This window comes from Convolutriloba macropyga, chromosome 5, assembly GCF_964194025.1.
Source record: "Convolutriloba macropyga chromosome 5, txConMacr16.3, whole genome shotgun sequence".
Lineage (NCBI taxonomy): Eukaryota > Metazoa > Xenacoelomorpha > Acoela > Convolutidae > Convolutriloba > Convolutriloba macropyga.
In genome coordinates this window covers 38871980-38893892 of record NC_134472.1, presented here as the reverse complement: position 1 = coordinate 38893892, position 21913 = coordinate 38871980, and the positions used below count along the sequence as shown (strand labels likewise).

The 21913-nt window shown below is 35.4% G+C and overlaps 1 protein-coding gene across 2 annotated transcripts in view; it reads right to left on the bottom strand.

The window, feature by feature from the left end:
- The window catches only part of LOC142339385 (kinesin heavy chain-like), a 147624-nt gene that overhangs the window by 94160 nt on the left and 31551 nt on the right, over positions 1-21913 (bottom strand). For both annotated transcript variants that reach the window (XM_075389394.1, XM_075389395.1), the window contains exons 6-11: positions 5897-6150; positions 5299-5528; positions 4803-5038; positions 4497-4610; positions 4012-4173; positions 3624-3773 (exon numbers count right to left, since the gene is read on the bottom strand). In XM_075389394.1, coding sequence (XP_075245509.1) covers positions 3624-3773; positions 4012-4173; positions 4497-4610; positions 4803-5038; positions 5299-5528; positions 5897-6150 — 1146 coding nt within the window. The remainder of the gene's footprint in view (positions 1-3623; positions 3774-4011; positions 4174-4496; positions 4611-4802; positions 5039-5298; positions 5529-5896; positions 6151-21913) is intronic.

Here is a 21913-nt window from a genome sequence, read left to right as displayed (position 1 = left end):
AGTACGACAGACCAAAAAAAATTATCTTTTCATTGAAGGCTGACATGTTACATTTTGATTGAAAATCTGTATAAGTTTGTGCTGTCTCTATTAGCTGCTCTCAACTGATCTTCATTTAGAGTGACACACACCCATTTGACTATATCTTTTTGAATTGAAGTAAATTGAGGTCAATTTCAAAGTGAGGAAGTCATTTTTGAGAGTGAGGTAAAGTCAAGTGTGACCAAAAATTTAATCAAGCGAATGAAAAAACTCGCTCCACTAAGAGCGAAAAATGACGTCACGCACGCACTTCAGTTGAAATTGCATGAACCAATGAACAAAAAGCAGAATTGAAGTGGTTGTGACGTCATATTGTCGTAACAAAAATCGCGACGACGAAATAAAAAAACCAAGAGAAGGCAAATAATAGCCACAGCTATCGCTGTGCGGCTATTGAAAAATAGGAGCGCTATAACAGCCGGCTGGGAAGATGAGGGCGGCTATTAAATATCTCTTGCTAAAAACCTTTCTCAACTTTTACAAATCTCAATTTTAGACTGGTCCAACAAAAATTCGAAATATGACAAAAAATGAGAAAAATTGCAACATTTTTCGGCTCAAAGACCTTTTACCCTTGAATTACGGCCTCCCCGGTAGCTTCACCACTCTAAGTATTAGATTATCCATACGCGGCTATGGACCTCTAATGAAGCTTGATGCCCGCTGAGCTTTACCTGTTTATCCACTTTTGAAAGCTCAAGGTCATGAAAAAAGGTGTCAACACATCTTACAAAAGTAATATAAAAGACAGAGCACCATTACAATCCAATTCTTGGATTGTAAAAACATAGCCGGCAGATTGCCGGAATAGCTGCGAAAGAATAGACCTGCGTGCCATATAATACAGATAGAAACAGATACAGATCTAAATCGGAAATTGACGCAGCTCAAAAAACTAGGCTAAAAAACATTCAACGATAAATTAATAAGGCTTGTTAAAATTCATTCCACGGAAGCCTCTTATAAGGGACCTCTACAGCACATATGAGTTCCTTTGACCTTAAACAAATTCAAATTAAACTAATCAAGTTTTAAAGTGCAAAAGTCATTTCATTCAGTGAGGTAAGTCACGTATGATCAAAATCTAATCACGCTAATAACCTAAAAACTTTTGCTAAAGCGAGTGAGAAATGACGTCACGCACGCAAATGCCGTTAGTGAGAGGAAGAAGTCATTCAGAAAATTTGACCTTTTCAGCTTTGCTGTGTGAACAAATGTAAAACGAAAAAGAGCGCCAGACGACGAAACAAAAAAACTCAGCAGGACAAGTCCTGACGTGCAATTCAAAGAATTTTCATTGACTAAACAGAAAAACTAGACCTAGAATGGACTATGAGTGAATTGAAAAAACCAACTTAAAAAATCAGATAAAATAAGAAAAAAAAACAAAAAAACAATGTCAAAATGCCGCATGTGAACAAAAAACCACTAGCGAGATATGAAATTTCAATTCAAACAAAAAACTAGGCCTAAAATGAGCTGTGAATGGATTGGGAAAACCATTTAGAAAAAAATCGGATCCAAAAAATCGAAAAAACATTAAAAATCAGAGTGAAATTGCCGCATGTGAACAAAAAAACCACTAACGAGAAACCGAATTTTTGTTCAAACACCATTTTCGTACTCTACTATAAAATTAGAGCGAAAAAAGGTCACGCCGCAAAACCACTCGCTTTTTCGCTCCATTTCCTGTTTCGGCGTGACCAAAATCACTACTCCAATTTGACTTCAAAAATCATGAAAATGTGTGAACAGATCTTAAAAAAATATAGCCGGAAGAATTCCGGAAACGAGTCGAAGGAGAAAATTGCCCATACTAACGACTAATCAACTAGAACAACTATTGTGAACCCTAAACCTCCACAAATAACATAAAAAATTTAAGGAAGAATAGAAACCGCATTCAAAAAGCAAATTGAACAAAAAAACTAGAAAAACTTAATGACTTTTTTTAATAGTTCAAGGAAACATAAAGCCGAAAGAAGTTCCTTTGCAATTAGAGCAACGAAAAGCTCGCAAAACAATGAGCCGGTCACTATAGGCTAAGTAACTTGTCTGAGATTAAAGACAAGAAAATCTGCAAAAAAGAAAAAAGGTTTAAAATTTCTCAATTTTTCTGTCAATTTTCCTAAGAAAAAATGATTTATACCAAGAGAAATTTAGTCTATTGGTAACTGAATATTCCTTAAACAAAAAGCATTAAAACAAAAACGGGCAAAAATCAATAAATTTCGTCTAAATATCAGCGAAACCGATCAAAAACCTCCAAATTAGTATTAAAGTCAAATTAATTACTTGAAACTTAATTCCTGTCAAAACAAGCCTATAACTAATACATATCATAATCAAACCTCAAAACAATGAAAAGTTGCAAAAAACTGCTTTTAAATGCCGCACGTGAACAAAAAAAATGTCGCTCCCTTAGAGAAAATTTTTTCACACATCAAATTCTCGCTCTCTCAAAAACAGTGTTATGAACAAAAACCACTCTTTTCGCACCGCTCTTCACTTTTGTTCAGCACCAAAATCACTCCAAATTTTTTCACGCGTTTCATTTCCCGCTTCAAAAATCACTCCAAAAACGATTAAAAAAAGGACTTCCCCAATACTCCTTTTCGAATCGTAAAAAGACAGCGCCCCAATACAATTCAAATTCTTTGAATTGTAAAAAAAACCAAGAGCACCGCAATATAACTATGCTCAGCTTACATTTTCGCAGCAATAAAAAACATAGCTGGCAGATTGCCAGAAAATAGCCGCAATAGATTCGTAGATCGGCAGTCTGAAAAAACAGTAAAAAAGACAGACCAAAAAAATTCGTCTTTTCATTGAAGGCTGATCTGTTATATTTTGATTAAAAATCTGTATAAGTTATTGCTGCCTCTATTAGCTGATCTCAAATAACTTTCATTTAGAGTGACACACACCCATTTGACCTTATCTCTTTGAATTAAAGTAATAAAAGTCAATTTCAAAGTGAGGAAGTCATTTTTGAGAGTGAGGTAAGTCAAGTGTGACTAAAAATTTAATCACGCTCATGAACAAAAAACTCGCTCCACTAAGAGCGAAAAATGACGTCACACATGCAATTCAGTTGAAATTGCATGAAAGAATGAACAAAAAGAGGCTGTGACGTCATATGGTCGTAACAAAAATCATGACAACGAAATTAAAAAAAAACCAAGAGAAGGCCAATAATAGTCCCAGCTATCGCTGTGCGGCTATTAAAAACCACGATGTCCCCAATAATCGCCGCTATCGCTTCGTGGCTATTAAAAAAATTAGAGGAGAGCTATCATAGCCGGCTGAGAAGATGAGGGTGGCTATTAAGCAGTAAGAAGTGCCATCCTAGTTGTTAAAATGAGAGCAATCAAAAATATTTTAGTCGGCACTCAGCTTTTTCTAAGAAAGCTTACTGCAGTCATTTGAACATCTCAGATGCTTTCTCATAGTTGGTCAATGGATTTTAAGGGTTTACTGGCTCGCTAAAAATCGCTGTAGAATACAAAATCAATCTATGGATCATGAATCACTCGTCGATTAGGATTCTAGAGAGTCAAAAGGAGAATCTAGAGAGATACCTGGAAGTCAACAGTGGCACCCCCGATGATCTGACAGGAGGCGTTGAGGTCCTTAACAAGGGCAGTTATCATCTCCTCCACTCTCGCCTTTGTGGAGGCCAACTCATCTCTCAAGCCACTCAATTCATGCTCATACTTCTTCACCTGCTTCTATAAAACACTCCTTAAATAGTCGGCTTCAGGGGATGGAACAACTAGTTAGATGTATCACTAATTGGATGCTATAATTCGTTGACAAGAAGCATTTACGGTAGTCACAGCTTTTTACGGTGGTCACAATTGCAAGAAGTTGAAAGTGCCTTTGATAATTGAAGACGCTGTGTGTAATTGAGGAAATTTAGCTAGTTGGGAAATGTTAATTTTGATGATTGCAGAATGGATTGGATACCTGTTTCTCGCGATTGAGTGTTGCCTCCCTCTCGAACTCTGTCTGCTTGTCCTCTAACTCTTTGTTTTTCTGCTCAATGCTTCCTGCCACTTCCTCCAGAGCACTCAAAACTCCCCTCACCTCTTCCTTCGTATCACTCAGTTCTCTTTGCAGTCTGCCAATCTGAAAATATATCCAATTACCACAATTGTTTTTCACACGCTCAAGCCGCTTCAACTTAGTCCCATGAAATTGTAACTCTATCGAGCGTCAAATTTAAAACGTGCAGATATCAGCTCTTAGATGTTCTTATTGCACATGAAGTGCAACACAATTTTAGCAATACAGTTTATATGCTCTTCACAAGCAGATAGAGTTTTGTACAGCGTTTTAATGTTCACCGAATATCGTAGTTTGGCAACAGAAAGGACCAAATAGCAAATTTCCATTTATTAGTGTTGTTTCTAATTAATAATTCTCCCAACGATTCCTTTACGTTGTCTAACCTCGGACTGAAGGTTCTCGTTGTCATTTCTGGACGAGGATAGAGCCCTCTCTTGGTCCTGCATCTGATCTTTGACCTTTTCCAACAGCTGTGACTGAGTTGCGATCTCCTCGTCCTTACAAAACATACTAGATTACAACTGGAACAAATTTTCATTATCAGATATCATACAGGGCTTTCCGCAAAATATTACATGTCAACGAAATTACAAAACTCCATTTTGAAAGCCTGCACTTTTCTTTACAATATTTTTTGAATTTCAACAGCAGGATCTCAAATTTCAGGTCATAAATCCGCTCTAAGACACCTTCTCATCCATTTGAGCATACAATTTGGCCAATTCCTCATCACTAGCACCACCTCCACTACCAGACATGCCACCTCCTGCAGAGGCAGATACCCTTCGACTACCATCAGCAGCCCCCGAAGAACCAGCTGCCAAGTTTAGATTGCTTCCTGAGAACATGCTCATCAATGATTGGCTGGGAGACACTCCAGGAGCCAGCTGACCACCAGGAGCACCACCTGCTGGTGTTCCTGCACCTGCAAATGAGTTACTCTTTCAAACTTAGAGCACAAAGCAGAGTAACATTTTAAACGAAAAGAAGGCCAAACAGCTTGCCTCAGAAAACACAACTTGAAACATTCACAACATTACGTTGGATTGAATAATCTATACCCACATTGGAGCAATAAGCTTTCTTGCGATTTTCACAAAAATCTGAACACAGCAGAATTATAAGTGTGACAACAGCCCTGCCTATAAATATATCTTGTCTAAAAAGTATTCTAAATATAATGACCTGAAGACTGCACACTCAAATTGGCAATGATAGAGAGGTCTGCGAGAGGCTGCTGTTGGTCATCTGAAGAGACTTTCTCCCCTTGGCGCCACTTGAGCAACTCAGCGGCCATGCCTGCAAGCGTCTGTTTTAGGCGCATGTTTTTGTCCCGCTCCTTTTCATACCTCCGTTTCCATTCCTCGGCTGTTAACTCTTCATTCACCGTAACTACATTCTTGATCGTTTTCGTCCTGAAGCGATATGGCTTGGAACTCTTGGAAACTGATTTCAAACCGGGAGGTTTTAGAGAGTTCTTACTGATACGTACGATTATAATTCTGCAAGCGAAGAATGCACACACAGAACAGAATTTTATGTTATCAATTATCAAGTCTGAGTTACCAAATCTTGATATCAACTACTCCGACATCATTCAAATAACAAAGTTGATACATTTTCGTTTCAGCAGGCATAAAATGCACAAATGATATCAAAGAGATACAAAATTTCTCCACTTTTTAGTTAAGGAAAAGCTTTTAATTCTGTTGACAAGTATGGGTTTTTAATAGTGATGCCCTCCGGTTAGAAGGTATGAAACTTTGAATAACTTGCAATTTACCTTTGTCCGAAAAGGAGAGTAGAGCGCGTTTCACTCTCATTGAAGCTGGCAGGTGACACACATATGACCATAGTTGTCCTCGAATTCCCTCCCAGGGACTCCTGCAGGATTCGAGTGAGCTTCGAATCTCTGTATGGGATGTGGCTCTTGTTAGATTCTGTTAATGATGCAATTACATTTCCCAAGCAAGAAAGAGACTTGTTGATGTTTTTCGCTTCGTCCAGTGTCTCCCCTACGGCTCCCGTTTTGCTCACCTAGAAAATTTCATTTTACACAAGTTGCAAGGAAATTTAAACATGAAAGTCAGATTGTGTGAAAATAGCCGTCATTGATTCCCATAACACTGATGGGATTGAAGGAACAGAAAAACAATGACAAAAATTGCTTATTGTACAAAAATATACTTAACTATTTTGATTGGAGTTCGTAGTTATACGTACTCCTGTTTCTCAATAAGTAGCGGGGATCTAAAATTGGGCTTTGTAGGTTCATCCCATTTCCATTTTTATTTCCTTTTTCGATACGGATTCTGTTCATTTTACAATGTTTTGCTGAGCAAATGCTGTTTAAAAGCATTTTGAGCGGAATGAGCCCACAATGAAACTAGCCAAGAGAAGTCAAAAACATAGCCGGAAAAAAGACACCGTTGACGCGCTTCATGCAAATCGGGATTGAAACAGAAAAAGAAGAGACAAAATAAACGATTTTTTTTCTGTTTTCTTTTCAGTGACAAAAAGTGTTCTAATTTGGCGTGCAGTTTCTGTTAGATTCTGAACCTATACTTAATTCAGCTTCTAAACTGAACGCTAAGAAGCTTAATACCGATATCAGTTAGCAAACACTGATGAAATTTGATAACCAAATTCTCAATGACTTAATGACCGGGCTTTTTCGGTTTATCACGTCTCTGTTGATTTTGATCTTTTGACTTTGACCGTATTTACTATTTTGCGTAATTCATTGCATGAAAGATTTTAAAATTTATTCAGTTGAAACAGTGAGTGAAATAAGTCAGAAGTCAAATGTGAAAATCGTGACTTATGTAAAACGAAAAACGTGATCAAAAGGTAAAGCGAATTAAAAACAGAGAACGCCTAAATAACATACGTTTTAGAGGCTGAGGTCGGCTATTAAACATTAAATGCAAATTGTCGAAAAAGCGGCAAAATGAGGTGAAGCGAAACAAACTTTTGTTCGACAAAGTAAAAAAATTGGCCAAAATGATATCAGCAAAAAAATCTGATAAAATTTCATCACAAATTGCTCCACCAAAACCCCCATTGCTATAACAACTCTCAATACAAATAATCTGCATTCATAACTGACCACCCTTTGATACCAAAGAACAATAAAATGTTTACCAAGAATAACAAACAACTGGATGCAACTGATATAATTGTGTAGAAGGATATCTTGAGCACATCATATACAAATCAAAGCATCTTTTAAAAAAAATTGAGAACAAAATGGAATGATATCTAGACCTATGTTCAGCCCAAAGAAAGATAAATAATTTGAGGAAACCTTACAGACTGAATGGTTCACATAGCCTACAGATTGCCAAATACAGCTGAGAATTATAGTTGTGACTGAGATTAAGAAAAAAATACAGAAGCAATATTGATGACGTGATAGACGCCTCTCAAAAAAACACAAAAAGCGATTAAATGATACGGCCATTTCAATTTCACTGCACAAAGCCTTCACATTAGGAACCTTCATTATACATAGTTTCTTCAAAACAAAATTAAATTTGACTTCCTAAAGTTCATTTAACTTTTCAAATAGACTTTCAACTCTGACTTTTCAAATCCTCGGAAATGCATGTCATTTTGTTGAGTGAGGTAAGTCAGGATGCTCCACATATAATCAATTATATGGCCTCGAAACCTTGCTATAGACAGCGAAGAAAGAGGTCACCCGCGCAAATACCGTTAGCGAAAGGAAGAAGCCAATGAAAAATAGACTTTTCCAGCTCTTCGTGAACAAATGTAAGACAAAAAAGAGCGTAAGGCGACAAAGCAAAACACCAAGAGTACCTCAATACAGCTGTCCTCAGCTTACAGGTTGTCAGCTAAAATTAAGTCAGGGGTAGTGCTTTAGAGTATAGCAAGCATGTCTGACACACGTGTTAAACTCAATGGACAAATAACTGATATCAATTTTACCAAAATAATCTCAATCTTGCTAAGGACTAGAAATGTTTAACGGCGGACAAATTGCCATCGAACGACAAGCGGGACCATTAAAGTCAGAGGGGCTGCAGTTTCGATAACGTCTCATGGGTAAAACAACTGCCAACCAAGTAGAAGTTCAAATCCCCGCAATCCGCGGTAAATGCCAGAAGCATTAACTATTCGGTTGATAATAATAAAGTTTCTTAAAATCGCCTTTGTTTTGGCAAGAGACTCGATTTCTGAATAAAAGCAATTGCGGTCACGTAAAAAATGAGAAAAGAAGAGTGAAACAATCACTCGAGAAGTAAAATCAAAGCAATGTTCTGGAAGAGAACGGTCAAAAGAAAATTTTGCAAAAAAAGGTATGCAACTTAAGTTACCTCTTCAAACTTCATTCAGGAGGAATGAAGAACCATAGCAGGCAGGTTGCTGGAATAGCTGCGACATAGACTTGCGTGCCATATAAGTCACGTAGAAGCAAGGATAAAAATTGGAAAAGTTATCGACACCGATCCAAAAAAATTGTTAGAAACCTTCAGCAATCAATTAAAAAGGCATTTAATTAAAAGTGAATCAATTAAATTCACTGCACGGAAACCTTTCACTCAGATATCTATACTATACATACGAGTTTAAGTGACCTTAAACTAAATCAAATTAAACAGTTTTAAAGTGCAAAAGTCTTATTGGATTGAGTAAGTCGCGCATGATCAAAATCTAATCACGCAAATGACCTAAACACTTTTGCTAGGAATTGAGAAATGACCTCATGCGGGTAAACGCCGTCAGTGAAAGAAAAAAGTCATTCAAAATTTGACAAAGTTTGATTTCAGCAATTCTGTGTGAACAGAAGTACAACGAAAACAATCATCAAACGACGAAGACAAAACTTAGCAGGACAGGTCCTGAGCTACAATTCTAAGAACTTTCGATGACTAAACATAACATAACTCTAGAATTGACTGCAATTGAAACCATTGAAAAGAAAATTAAAACAAAAAAATTAATGTGAAATTGCTTTATGTGATCAACAAACCACTAGCGAGCAAAGCAAAATTTCGTTCAAACACTATTTTCGCTATTTTCTTACTTAACATTATAATCCGAGTTTAAAAACATTAAAATTTCACGGCCAAAAAAACCACTCCCTTCTTCCTCCACTTCCTGTTGCGATGTCACCAAAAATCACTACAATTTCACTCCAAAAAGCATTAAAATGTGTGAACAGGTCATAAATAACCATAGCCGGAAGACTCCAGAATCGAATCCAAGAAAAACTTATTCCAATCCCCAGGCATACACGGACAAAAATAAATAAACGTTTAATTCACTCCGCAAAAAAAATTCGTCTCATTCGTAACACCTTTCAATCTGAAACAATGGAAGTAAACAAATTAGAATTAGATGTAAACGCAATATCAGATATGATGTTTGTGGACATTTTTCACAATTTGCGACTCCAAAAACATATAAGAATGCTTGATATAGTTAGATTAAGTTTGCCAAATGACTACCATATAATATCAGAAAAACCAACGAAACATCAAGACAGGAGAAAAACTAGCAAAAAATAATAACGTAACATAATTGAAAAACCTGTTGATCTTTATAAGATATCAAAAACGCGAAATCTCAAATTAATCTCAGAGCATATTAGGAAACAGTTTCTAAGTGATCATGGACCATTCACACAAAACCCATAAGCACTTAAAATAACTTAAAACATGATAAAAAAATCAACTGTAAGAAAACTACAGAATATGCTAAATTTCATTAAGAAAACCTCGCCTATCAAATCTTTAATTTTTTCAATTAGTAACAACACTCGCAGAAAATACATAAAAAACAATTTAAAATGAAAAACTAATCAGAAAAGCAGAAAAACAGAAAAGATACAAAAATAGGAAAAGCAAAAAGAAAAAGAATTAAATTAATCAATTTTCTTTGACTGAAGAGAGCTTAAATTGATATAAAAACAATCAAAACATCACAAAAAATTTAAACAAAATATCTAAAATCAGACAAACAAAATTTATACCAAAATTACCAAAAATAGCCGGCAGATTGCCGGAAAATAGCCACCGTAGACGCGCTTGAGGCACATCGGGATTGAAACAGAAAAAGAAGACAAAATGAACAAATTTTTTTACCGTTTTTTTTTCAGTGTCAAAAAGTTTTCTAATTTGGAGTGCAGTTTCAGTTAGATTCTGAACCTATACTTAATTCAGCTTCTAAACTGATCTCTAAGAAGCTTAATACCGATATCAGCCAGCAAATACTCTGATGAAATTTGATAACCTAAATCACTATGACTTACTGCTCGGGCTTTATCGGTTTATAACGTTTCTGTTGATTTTGATCAATTGACTTTGACCTTATTTACAGTAAGTGAAGTGAGTCAGAAGTCAAACGTGAAAATTGTGACTTATGTAAAACGAAAAACGTGATCAAAAGGTAAAGCGAAATAAAAAAAGAACGCCTAAATAACATGCATTTTAGAGGCCGAGGTCGGCTACTAAACATTAAATGCAAATTGTCGAAAAAGCGGCAAAATGAGGTGAAGCGAAACAAATTTTTGTTCGACAAAGTAAAAAAAATAGTCCAAAAATGATATCTGCAAAAAATCTGATAAAATTTCATCACAAATTGCACCAAAAAAACCACCATTGCTACAACAACTCTCAATACAAATAATCGGCATTCATAACTGACCACCCTTTGATACCAAAGAACAAGAAAATGTTTACCAAGAATAACAAACAACTGGATGCAACTGATATAATTGTGTGGAAGGATATCTTGAGCACATCATATACAAATCAAAGCATCTTTTAAAAAAAAATTGAGAACAAAATGGAATGATATCTAGACCTATGTTCAGCCCAAAGAAAGATAAATAAATTCAGAAAACCTTACAGATTGAATGGTTCTTATAGGTGACAGATTGCCAAATACAGCTGAGAATTAGAGTTGTGACTGAGATTAAGAAAAAAATACAGAAGCAATATTGATGACGTGATAGACGCCTCTCAAAAAAATACAAAAAGCGATTAATTGATACGGCCATTTCAATTTTATTGCACAAAAACCTTCACATTAGGGACCTTCATTGTACAGAGTTTCTTCAAAATAAAATTAAATTTGACTTCGTAACGTTCATTTAACTTTTCAAATAGACTTTCAATTCTGACTTTTCAAATCCTCGGAAATGCATAAGTCATTTTGTTGAGTGAGGTGAGTCAGGATGCTCCACATATAATCAATTATATGGCCTCAAAACCTTGCTATAGACAGCGAAGAAAGAGGTCACCCGCGCAAATACCGTTAGCAAAAGGAGGAAGCCAATGAAAAAGACTTTTCCAGCTCTTCGTGAACAAATGTAAAAAGAGCTTAAGGCGACAAAGCAAAACACCAAGAGTACCGCAATACAGCTGTCCTCAGCTTACAGGTTGTCAGCTAAAATTAACCAATTTTTTCTAACTTTCAAAAAATGTTCTAATTCGGCGTACAGTTTCAGTTGGATTCTAAAACTATACTAAATTCAGCTTCTAAACTGAAAGCCAATAAGCTTAATACCAATATCAGCTAGCAAACGCTCTAATGAACTTTGATAACCTAATTCTCAATGACTTAGTGACCGCGCTTTATTGGTTTATCCCGTCTCTTTTGATTTTGAACTTTTGACTTTGACAGTATTCGCCACATTGCGTAATTGACTGTGTAAAAGAATTAAAAATCCATTCAGTTGGAACAGTGAAGTAAGTCAGAAGTCAAACGTGAAAATCGTGATCAAAAGGTATAGCGAATTAAAAAAACATAGCAGGACAAGTCCTGATGTACAATTCAAAGAATTTTCATTGACTATACAGAAAACTAGACCTTGAACGGACTATGAATGGATTGGAGAAACCATTTAGAAAAAAATCCGATCCAAAAAATCGAAAAAACAGTAAAAAATCAAAGTGAAATTGCCGCATGTGAACAAAAAACCACTACCGATAAAGCGAATTTTTGTTCAAACACCTTATTCTCACTCTACTTTAAAATTAGAGCGAAAAAATTTCACGCCGCAAAACCACTCGCTTTTTCGCTCCATTTCCTGTTTCGGCGTGACCAAAATCACTAATCCAATTTGACTTCAAAAATCATGAAAATGTGTGAACTGATCTTAAAAAAAAAGACAGCGCCCCAATACAATTCAAATTCCTTGAATTGTAAAAAGAGCGCCTAAATAATAGCCGTTAATAGCCGAATTACACTCTTGTTATACGCAATAGGTACCAATGCATAATGTCAACAGTGCTATTTGCTGTAACAGATGCTCAAAAAACTTAAAAAATGCAGAAATAAGTACGCAAGCAGGTTCTTCTTGCATAAAATTGTATTGACTAAAATGTGACACTTATAAATAACTGCAATTCATTATTAGGTAATTGGATCAAGGAAATGACACTTTCAGTCAGTCCTTTAGACACGATATCAGATGGAGCATTATTTGACTCTCAAAAACTTTGCTTCGGAGCTACTCCGCCTAAGATCAGTGTGACTGAGCCATCTTCAAGAGGTTCAAAATCTACATACATCATGAGACGGCTAACAGGGACAAAGCCATTCCCAGCAGACTTAGGAACCCCTCCACCGTATGCCGGCAACATCACACAACCCAAAAGAAACGACAACAGTGTAAGACATCAAATCAGTAACGTTAAAAGAAAGCCAAAAAATTAATGCAACGCGTCCAGGCATTTTGTTAACAACTGTTGTACAAAATTGCATTCGCGAAGTTACGCTCAATAAGTCCTCTATTTAAGAAATTTTTTCCGCAAAATTTGAATGGAATTAATTTTAAACACAGCCGTCAGATTGCCGGAAAATAGCAGCCGTCCACGCTCTTGATGCACATCGCGACCGAAACAGAAAAAGAAATGAGATAATTTGACCCAATTGTTATTGTTTCTTTTTTCAGTGTCAAAAAGTGTTCTAATTTGGCATACTATACGTACTTCAGTTTCTAAACCTAAAGCTAATAAGCTTAATACCAATGTCAGCTAGCAAACATAACCTAATTCTCAATGACTTAATGACCGGGCTTTATCGGTTTATCCCGTCTTTTTTGATTTTGCTCTTTTTGCCCTTGACTGTATTCACGATCTTGCTTAATTCATCGAGTGAATGGATTTAAAAACCATTCAAATGAAACACTGAGTGAGTAAGTCAGAAGTCAAATGTGAAAGTCGTGACTTCTGTAAACCGAAAAATGTGATCAAAAGGTAAAGCGAATTAAAAAAGGAGAGCGCCTAAATAATAGCCGTTTGAGAGGCTGACGGCGGCTATTAAAATTGAAATACAAAACCTTTAACAAAAGCTCCAACCTGTAAAAACAGCTCAATATTGCTAACATATGTCTAATATATGATAAAGATTGTCAGAAGAGCTCTCAAAGGTACTGTTGTATGTTTATAAGGTTAATAAAAACTACTTTACCGGAAACAACTTTAAATTAAAACAAAAAAAATGTGCTTCCAAAACGTCGCATATGATTAAAAAAATTGAGAAAAACAACCTGAAAAAAAGAAATAATTTAAGTGAAAACTGCTCTGTCTGGCTTTCCAGTGTCATGCGAACCAGTATTCAGCAAAACATTTTAATTAAATCTGCTGGATCAGTCTCCTCGGCAGAGAAACGGCAAGAAACAATTGAAAAAATGCAACAAAAAACATGAAAATAGAAATATGTTTAACTTATCAGCAAGTAGTGCCATGCATAGATTTTTAAGTGTCTTTTCATAGCAGCAAACCCTAAGAATTGACCGAAACAAACTAAGACGAGATAATAAAATCAGAAGAATAAGGCAACGAAAGCTTATAAAACAGACAAAAACGGCAAAAAAAATTGCTCAAATTTATTGAATATTCTTGAACAAAACAACTCAAAACTAATATCAATCAAAATTAAGGACAACCAAAGCTACTAAAACTTGTTTTAACCACAAAACTCCCCAGAAAAAGTGAAATAAGAAGCAGCTAAAAATCTGAAAAGGAAAAATGGTTTTGAAAAAAGCTCAAACTTGAATCTTCAAGATTACTAATTGCTTTAGATGGTCAAGAATGCTCTCAAAAGCACTATTGCTAGTTGAAGTACAAGACACAAAAACCTTTATTTTTCACACCCACTTTTCTCGCTGCCTTAAAAAAGCTACATGAACAAAAAACCACTAACTTCTCTCTGCTCTTTAGCAATTTAACCTAAATAAAAACTTAGTTTTCACCAATTTTGGTTCCCACTTCAAATACACTCCAGCAAAATTACCGATGAAAAGATGCTCCACTTATACTCCTCTTTCGAGTCACAAAAAATACAGCGCCCCAATACGATTCAAACTATTTGAATTGTAAAACACTAAGAACACCCCAAAATAGCTACGCTCAGCTTCGCAGCTATAAAAATTAAAACTAAAAAAAGAAATTCAAATCAACTGATTCATTTTGAAATAGAGAACAATTTACATATTAAACATACCCAGCAGATTGCCGGAAAATAGCCGCCGTTGATTCCCATAACATTTTTAAGTGTGATTTTTTTGATGTCATTTTGTAATTGAACATACTCTTTTCTCTCAGTGAGAGGCTACAGGGTCTAGTATCATTACCAATAAGCACTATAGATAGTAACTAAAACTTATGAGAACAAAGTTCAAGTACCGGGCATCTAAAGATGGGCTTTATGGGTTTATCCCGTTTCTATTTCTGACTTTGATTTTTTTTAATACTGACTCTTCATTTGGAATTGCTTTGCCGAGCAGCTGCTGTTTAAAAGGACTTTGAGCAGAATGACAGAAGAGTGAAACTAGCCTAGAGAAGTCAAAAAGATTTCACGCAAAATGTCGAAAAAGCGGCAAAATGGGTAAAGCGAAAAAAAAGTTCGACGAAGTAAAAAAACATAGCAGGAGAAGTCCTGACGTACAATTCAAAGAATTTTCATTGACTAAACAGAAAACTAGACCTAGAACAGACTATGAATGGATTGGAAAAACCATTTAGAAAAAAATCCGATCCAAAAAATCGAAAAAAACAGTAAAAATCAAAGTGAAATTGCCGCATGTGAACAAAAAACCACTACCGATAAAGCGAATTTTTGTTAAAGCACGGTATTCTCACTCTACTTTAAAATTAGAGCTAAAAAATTTCAGGCGGCAAAACCACTCGCTTTTTCGCTCCATTTCCTGATTCGGCGTGACCAAAATCACTACTCCAATTTGACTTCAAAAATCATGAAAATGTGTGAACAGATCTTAAAAAAAAACATGACGGAAGAATTCCGGAAACGACTCGAAGTGGAAATCCATTTAAATGCCATTCAACTACTCATCAGACAAAACGTGCCTCCACTAATTTAGGATTAACTTGAAACAAAACCATAAAACAAAAAAGTCAAGCCTATTAGAATATGATGAAAAATCTTATCAAAATTTGTCGTCAATCGAGACCCCGAAATAACCATCTCTGTCAAAATTACTGCATTAACACAACTAGTACCTACTAAAACCACTCAAGAGAAGTTTTTAAAATACTTGATGCCAGGTCATGAAAAAATAAGCTCTTCCAAACAACTTTGACTAAAAAACTGGAAAAAGTTAATAAATTTTTTAAGAATACACAAGCAAAAAAACCCAAAGACAAATTCTTTTCAGCCAATAGGGTATCCAGATGATCGCAAAACAATAGGGTAGTCATAATAGGCTAAGAATGTCTAACGGACAGATAAAAAAGGAAAAATTGCAAAAAAAATAAAGAAAAATAGTTCCAATTTTCGCTATTTTCCGTCATATTTCTCAACAAAAATTTGCTTCATATCCACAAAACTGCAACTATTTGTTAACTAAAAACTTCTCAAGTAATAGGGGTCTTTTCCATACCCATTTGAGGCAGTAAAACAAAACAAAAATCAAAAAATCGCAAAAAATTAGCCCAAAAATCAGCAAAATACATGAAAAACATCCGAAATATCATAAAATTCATATAAATTTCCAGTAACCTGTAAACCGCAACAAACACCAGCCTAAAAATAAAAGAAAATCATAACCAAAACTCTTAACTAAAAAAATTGAAAAAAACCGCTTTAAAATGCCGCACGTGAACAAAAAATTCGCTCGCTTAGAGAAAATTTTTTCACACATCAATTTTTCGCTCTCTCAAAAACAGCGGTATGAACAAAAACCACTCTTTTTGCTCCGCTCTTCACCTTTGTTCAGCACCAAAATCACTCCAAATTTTTTCACGCTTCAAAAATCACTCCAATAAAATTGATTAGAAAAAACATAGCCGGAAGAATTCCGGAAACGACTCGAAGTGAAAATCTATTTAATAGCCATCCAACTACTCATCAGAAAAAACTTGCCTCCACTAATTTATGATTTTTTCGAAACCAAGCCATAAAACAAAAGTAAAAACAAAAAACCAAATCTGTTAAAAAATGATAAAATCTAATCAAATTTTGTCATAACTTGAGATCCCGAAATAACAATCTCTGCCAAAACTAGTTCATCCAAACAACTAGTACTTACTAAAACCACTTAAGTGAATGTTTTAGAAATACCTGAGGCCAAATTATGAAAAAAAGCTCTTAAATAAAACAACTTGCACTAAAAAAACTGGAAAAGTTAGTAAATTTCTTAATATTACAAAAGCATATATATCCAAAGAAAAATTCTTTTCAGCCAATAAGGCATTCAGATGCTCGCAAAACAATAGACAAGTCATAATAGTCTAAAAAACTTGTCTCAAAAAACAGAAATAAACCCGAAAAACTGCAAAGAAAAAAATTAAGAAAAATAGTTCCAATTTTCGCCATTTTTTGTCATATTTCTCAACAAAAAAATGATTCATTTCCAAAATTGCCCATACTTATTACTAAACAACTGGAACAACTATTATGAACCCTAAACTTCCACAAACGCCATAAAAAATTAAGGAATAGAAACGGCATTCAAAAACAAATTCAACAAAAAAACTATTAAAAACTAAATGAGTTTTTTTAATAGTACAAGGAAACATAAAGCCCAATAAGATTCCTTTGCAATTAGAGCAATGAAAATCAATGGATCAGTTATAATAGGGTGGGTAAGACACTTGTGTAAGTTTTAAAAAAAAAACTGCAAAAAATGAGAAAAATGGTTTAAAATTTCTCAATTTTTCGGTCATTTTTCTTTAGAAAAAAATGATTTATACCAACAAAACTTTAGTCAATTGGTATCTGACAATTCCTTAAGTAACAAACTTCTATTCAAATCCCACTTAAAGCAGTAAAACAAAAAAAACAGTAAAAAATCATTAAATTTCGTCTAAAAATCAGCAAAACTGATCAAAAACTAAAAATCAAATTAACTACTTGAAACCTTCAATTCCTATCAAAACAAACCTAAAACTAATACAATATCATAATCAAACCTCACAACCATCAAAAGTTGCAAAAAACTGCTTTTAAAAGCCGCACGTGAACAAAAAAATTTCGCTCGCTTAGAAAAAATTTTTTCACACATCAATTTCTCGCTCTCTCAAAAACAGAGATGTGAACAAAAACCACTCTCTTTTCGCTCCGCTCTTCACTTTTGTTCAGCACCAAAATCACTCCAAATTTTTTCACGCGTTATTTCCCGCTTCAAAATTCACTCCAAAAATTGATTAAAAAAAGGAATTCTCCAATACTCCTCTTCGAGTCGTAAAAAGGACTTCAATACTCCTCTTCGAGTCGTAAAAAAGACAGCGCCCCAATACAATTCAAATTCTTTGAATTGTGAAAAATTAGGAGCACTATAATAGCCGCCTGAGATGAGAGCGGCTATTAATCAGATTACAAATATTCCGAACTAAACAATTTTTCCAATTTTAGATAAAAACAAATCTGAACCATGATTTGAGCGGTAAGAAGCACGAAAAGCAGTTCTGAATCCGGCTCCTCTAAAAACTGTAGTATGAAAATGCCCGCACACAACGCACAAGCGATATTAGTCAGCTGAAGCACACATCTTTTGAGGACAAAGGCTAACAAAGACATAGTCATTACATATTTTAGCAATCAGCGTTAAGACCTAAATACGTAGCTTACAACTTTTACAGAAACAGATCAATTGAGGAGGAAGAGCTTTTCCAAGACTACCGTTTTACTACATGCTAAGCTACTGGTACTGTGATAGTTTCCACTCTCATTTCCTACTCTCAATAGGTAAACAACAATCAGCACTATGGGGTATGTTTTCATCATACAAAGAACTTTCATGTTCCTTGATAAGTTGCAGCAATCAGATGAAGGGCGCTGACTAACTTTAGCAAAAAGCAATCAAAGAATTTTATTCACTTATACATTCAAAATAGGAAAAAAATATTTTTGTATAACGGAACTCCAGAAGCCTCGTTTTCAACAAGGTTTTAACTACAGGCATATTGAGCAGAGCGGCCATAGAAGAAACGCTTCAGTTTCGAAAAAAATACTTTCGAGAAATCCAGCGCCAAGGCAACAGACAAACTTTGTTTTCACGCATTTTGTTTCCAACTTCAAATACACTATAACATAATTACCGATTAAAGAAAAAAGACGCTCCATCATTACTCCTCTTCAAGTCGTAAAAAAGGCGCTCCACAAATGCTCGTTTTCGAATCGTAAAAGACAGCGCCCAATAAAATTCAAATTCTTTGAATTGTAAAAAAAAACGTTCATCAAGCTAAGAAGCCGATTTGCAGTGCGCATGAATAGTGAAAACAGACAGTGGATTGCTGAATAGTTGCATCAGGGCAAGAAATTACAATTAGTGAATCAAAATGATATGAGCTGGCAATTGAGCCCGTTTCGCAAACCGTATTCGATCATATACTTTAAGGTGTCAATTAGCTAGAGTATAAACTATCGTTTAGCCCATAATAACAGAACAAACAATTGCTCCAAAAATCATTCCGTGAGCGGTAAATTTCGCTGAATTCGTACTGCTTTGAATTTTTGAAATGAATATCTAATAATAGAGTGGACCGCTTGCCGGAATAGCCGCGAAAGAGTGAAAAAGGAAGTCACGAGCGCAAACGCCAGTTGTAAAAGGAAAAGGCGCCTTTTTGAAAATTTGAATTTCTCAGCTGTGTGAACAATATAAAATGAAAAAGGGCACCAGACGACGAAAAAAAAAGAAAAATGAAAATCACAATATAGCTACACTCAGCTTTGCATCTATAATGATAACAGAAACATCGCCGAATAAAGTCGATCGAACTGATCCCGAGCAACTGGTTGGGGTTGTTTCTATTCTAGCCTGCAGTTAATTGGGAGTGGCGAGAGGGTCCACAATTAACCAAACTCAGTTCTGCTTTTGCAAGTAATAAAACTGCCGCAAACTGAGCTGCTTAAAACTATGAAAGACCAAGCAAGTTTAACCACGCAAAATTCAAGAAGGCAATGAAGGAAAAGTTACACGAAACGTAAAACAGCTGATCAAAAAATTTTCATAAAAATTCAAACACGAATACAATAACTGTTAAAAGAAAACATCCTTCCCCAAAAGCAAAAAACATAAAGCGACTAGTACCGGCACTTATTTATGAAGTAGTTTCAAAGTTCTATATTGAATCTCTAAATACTTGGCAAACATTTAAGACTATATTAAATCCCATCCAAAAAAAACAATAAGAAAACAAGCATCCAAAGCTCGAATAACTTGCTCATAAGAAAAAAAATTGAAATCATCGGGTAAACCAGGCATTTCCAGATTTTTGAAATGCTTTGTCACGCCCCTATTTCGTCCCTCATAGTTACGTGATGATTTTCCTTTAAATATCCATAAATAAGTGCTATAATTTAGTTCACATTTAGATAGATCTCAAGGCCATATATAGCTAGTATTTCCATCTAGGCCTGTAACCCCTAATTTGTTTATGTTTATTAAAAACAGCCGCAGATTGACAGTTTACTGATAAAAATATTAAGTGCCTAAAAGCCTCAATATTTACCTTTTTGAGTTCCCTGACGATGAATTCGCATAATTGGTAAATAACTTCATGAGAAACTATGTTCTTGGTGAAGTAATTATTCTGATAAAGTAGGTGCTAATACGGAAATTGTATATGTACTTAACAAACATCAAGAGACGTACAAAAGCCGGAAATTGCCCAACTTGTAGATCAGTAAATATTTGCGAAGGACCAATACAGCTTAAGGTACAGCCCTGCAGAACCCACGATCACCAGAACACCGGAGAACCAGCCTAGTGATCAGTTGCTAATCAAACTCAGCAAAAAACTTAAAACTTCTCATTCTATCATTGAAACTTTGTCTTTTTCTGATATAATAATTAAAGATCGAACTGGAAATTCTTCCTAAAATAACTAAGTTAGAACAGACTTCTTAAGAGTTAATTCGTGGTTAAGAAAAGCTCTAGAAACCAAGGCAACCAGTGGATATATCGCACATCCAAACCGCTCAACAAAAGGCTATTACTAGCTAAATCTATTCAAAATATATCCGCTAAAAATCGCACTGAAACACCAAAATAAGTCCTTGAAAAATGACAATAATTCATATCATTTATTCCAAATATTTATCTCAATAATTCAACGAGAAAGACCTTAAAAGTCAGTGTGTAACATGCTTTCAATTCCGTAAAACTCGGTCATCTGCTGAATTTGGTGCATGAATTCATACCGGTTATCACTGCGTTCACTATTTTGCTAAACACATCACAGTCTACTTCTCTATGACAAGTTTATCGTGTCTAACGAGTCGAGTATTCAGCAGAGCTTACGCCGTTACGCAGTTCAAAGGATTCAACAATCGGTGTCCAATCGGCACCAACATATATGGTATCCGAACGATGGGCTTATAGCATTTCTTGAAGAACAGCATTGAACCCTTTTCAATGTCATGAACAAAAAATTTGCTCAAAATTGAAAAAACATTCTGCGACTACGAGCCCGAATGTGAGCTTTTTCTTCGACAGATGCGAACTGTGGTCACCTCTAGTGTCAAACAACATTAACCAAGAGACAAAATAGGTCCAGCCGCTGGATGGGAGATTCTATGAGCACCATTGGAAGCGCAGACTACGTCTCAAGTAATCTCCTAAAACGAAAACAAATTTAAGAAATCCTGGATAAACTCGACCTCGAAGACTCACAATGCGCCTTAGGGATCCACCGTCATTAATTAGGTGCACCAAAAATCTACTCCATTTATTGCAGCAGTATGACGGTAATGGTTTTAAAAGCTAAAGAAATTTGATAAGCAGTGGGAAAATCTCGAAGACAGGGTACTGTTTTCAGGAAACACATATGGCTCCAGGCAACCTTGCCTTTCAGTTTGTTACGGTCGGGCGTTTGGTCTCAGGACCATCATCAAGCGGCTTTTTTGGTTCCTTAATGTCGCTTCTCAAGATCGTGTTAAGTATTACCAGTCCACAAGATGACAACATTTTTCCGGAACATAATAGCCTCCAACCATTAAACTGTCAGCCTTCTCCTAGAAGAAAATTCAAGAAGCTTTTGACAATAAAAAGTTTGAAGCGCTTACAGAAATACAGACCTCTATGAGAGCAAAATGAGACATGAACGTTCATCTTTTTGTCAATAAGGCGCATGGCTATCAGCACCACCGACACCTCCCTCTTGGTCTACATCGGAATGCAAATGAATTTCGCATAAAAGCGAAACATAGATTAGTTGTACCTGTCTATTACACAGAGGTGTCCATAATCTAAAAACATAGCCGGCAGATTGCCGGAATAGCTGCGAAGGAATAGACCTGCGTGCCATATGATATAGAAACAGATACAGATCTAATTTGAAGAAAAAAATCGACGCCTTTCAAA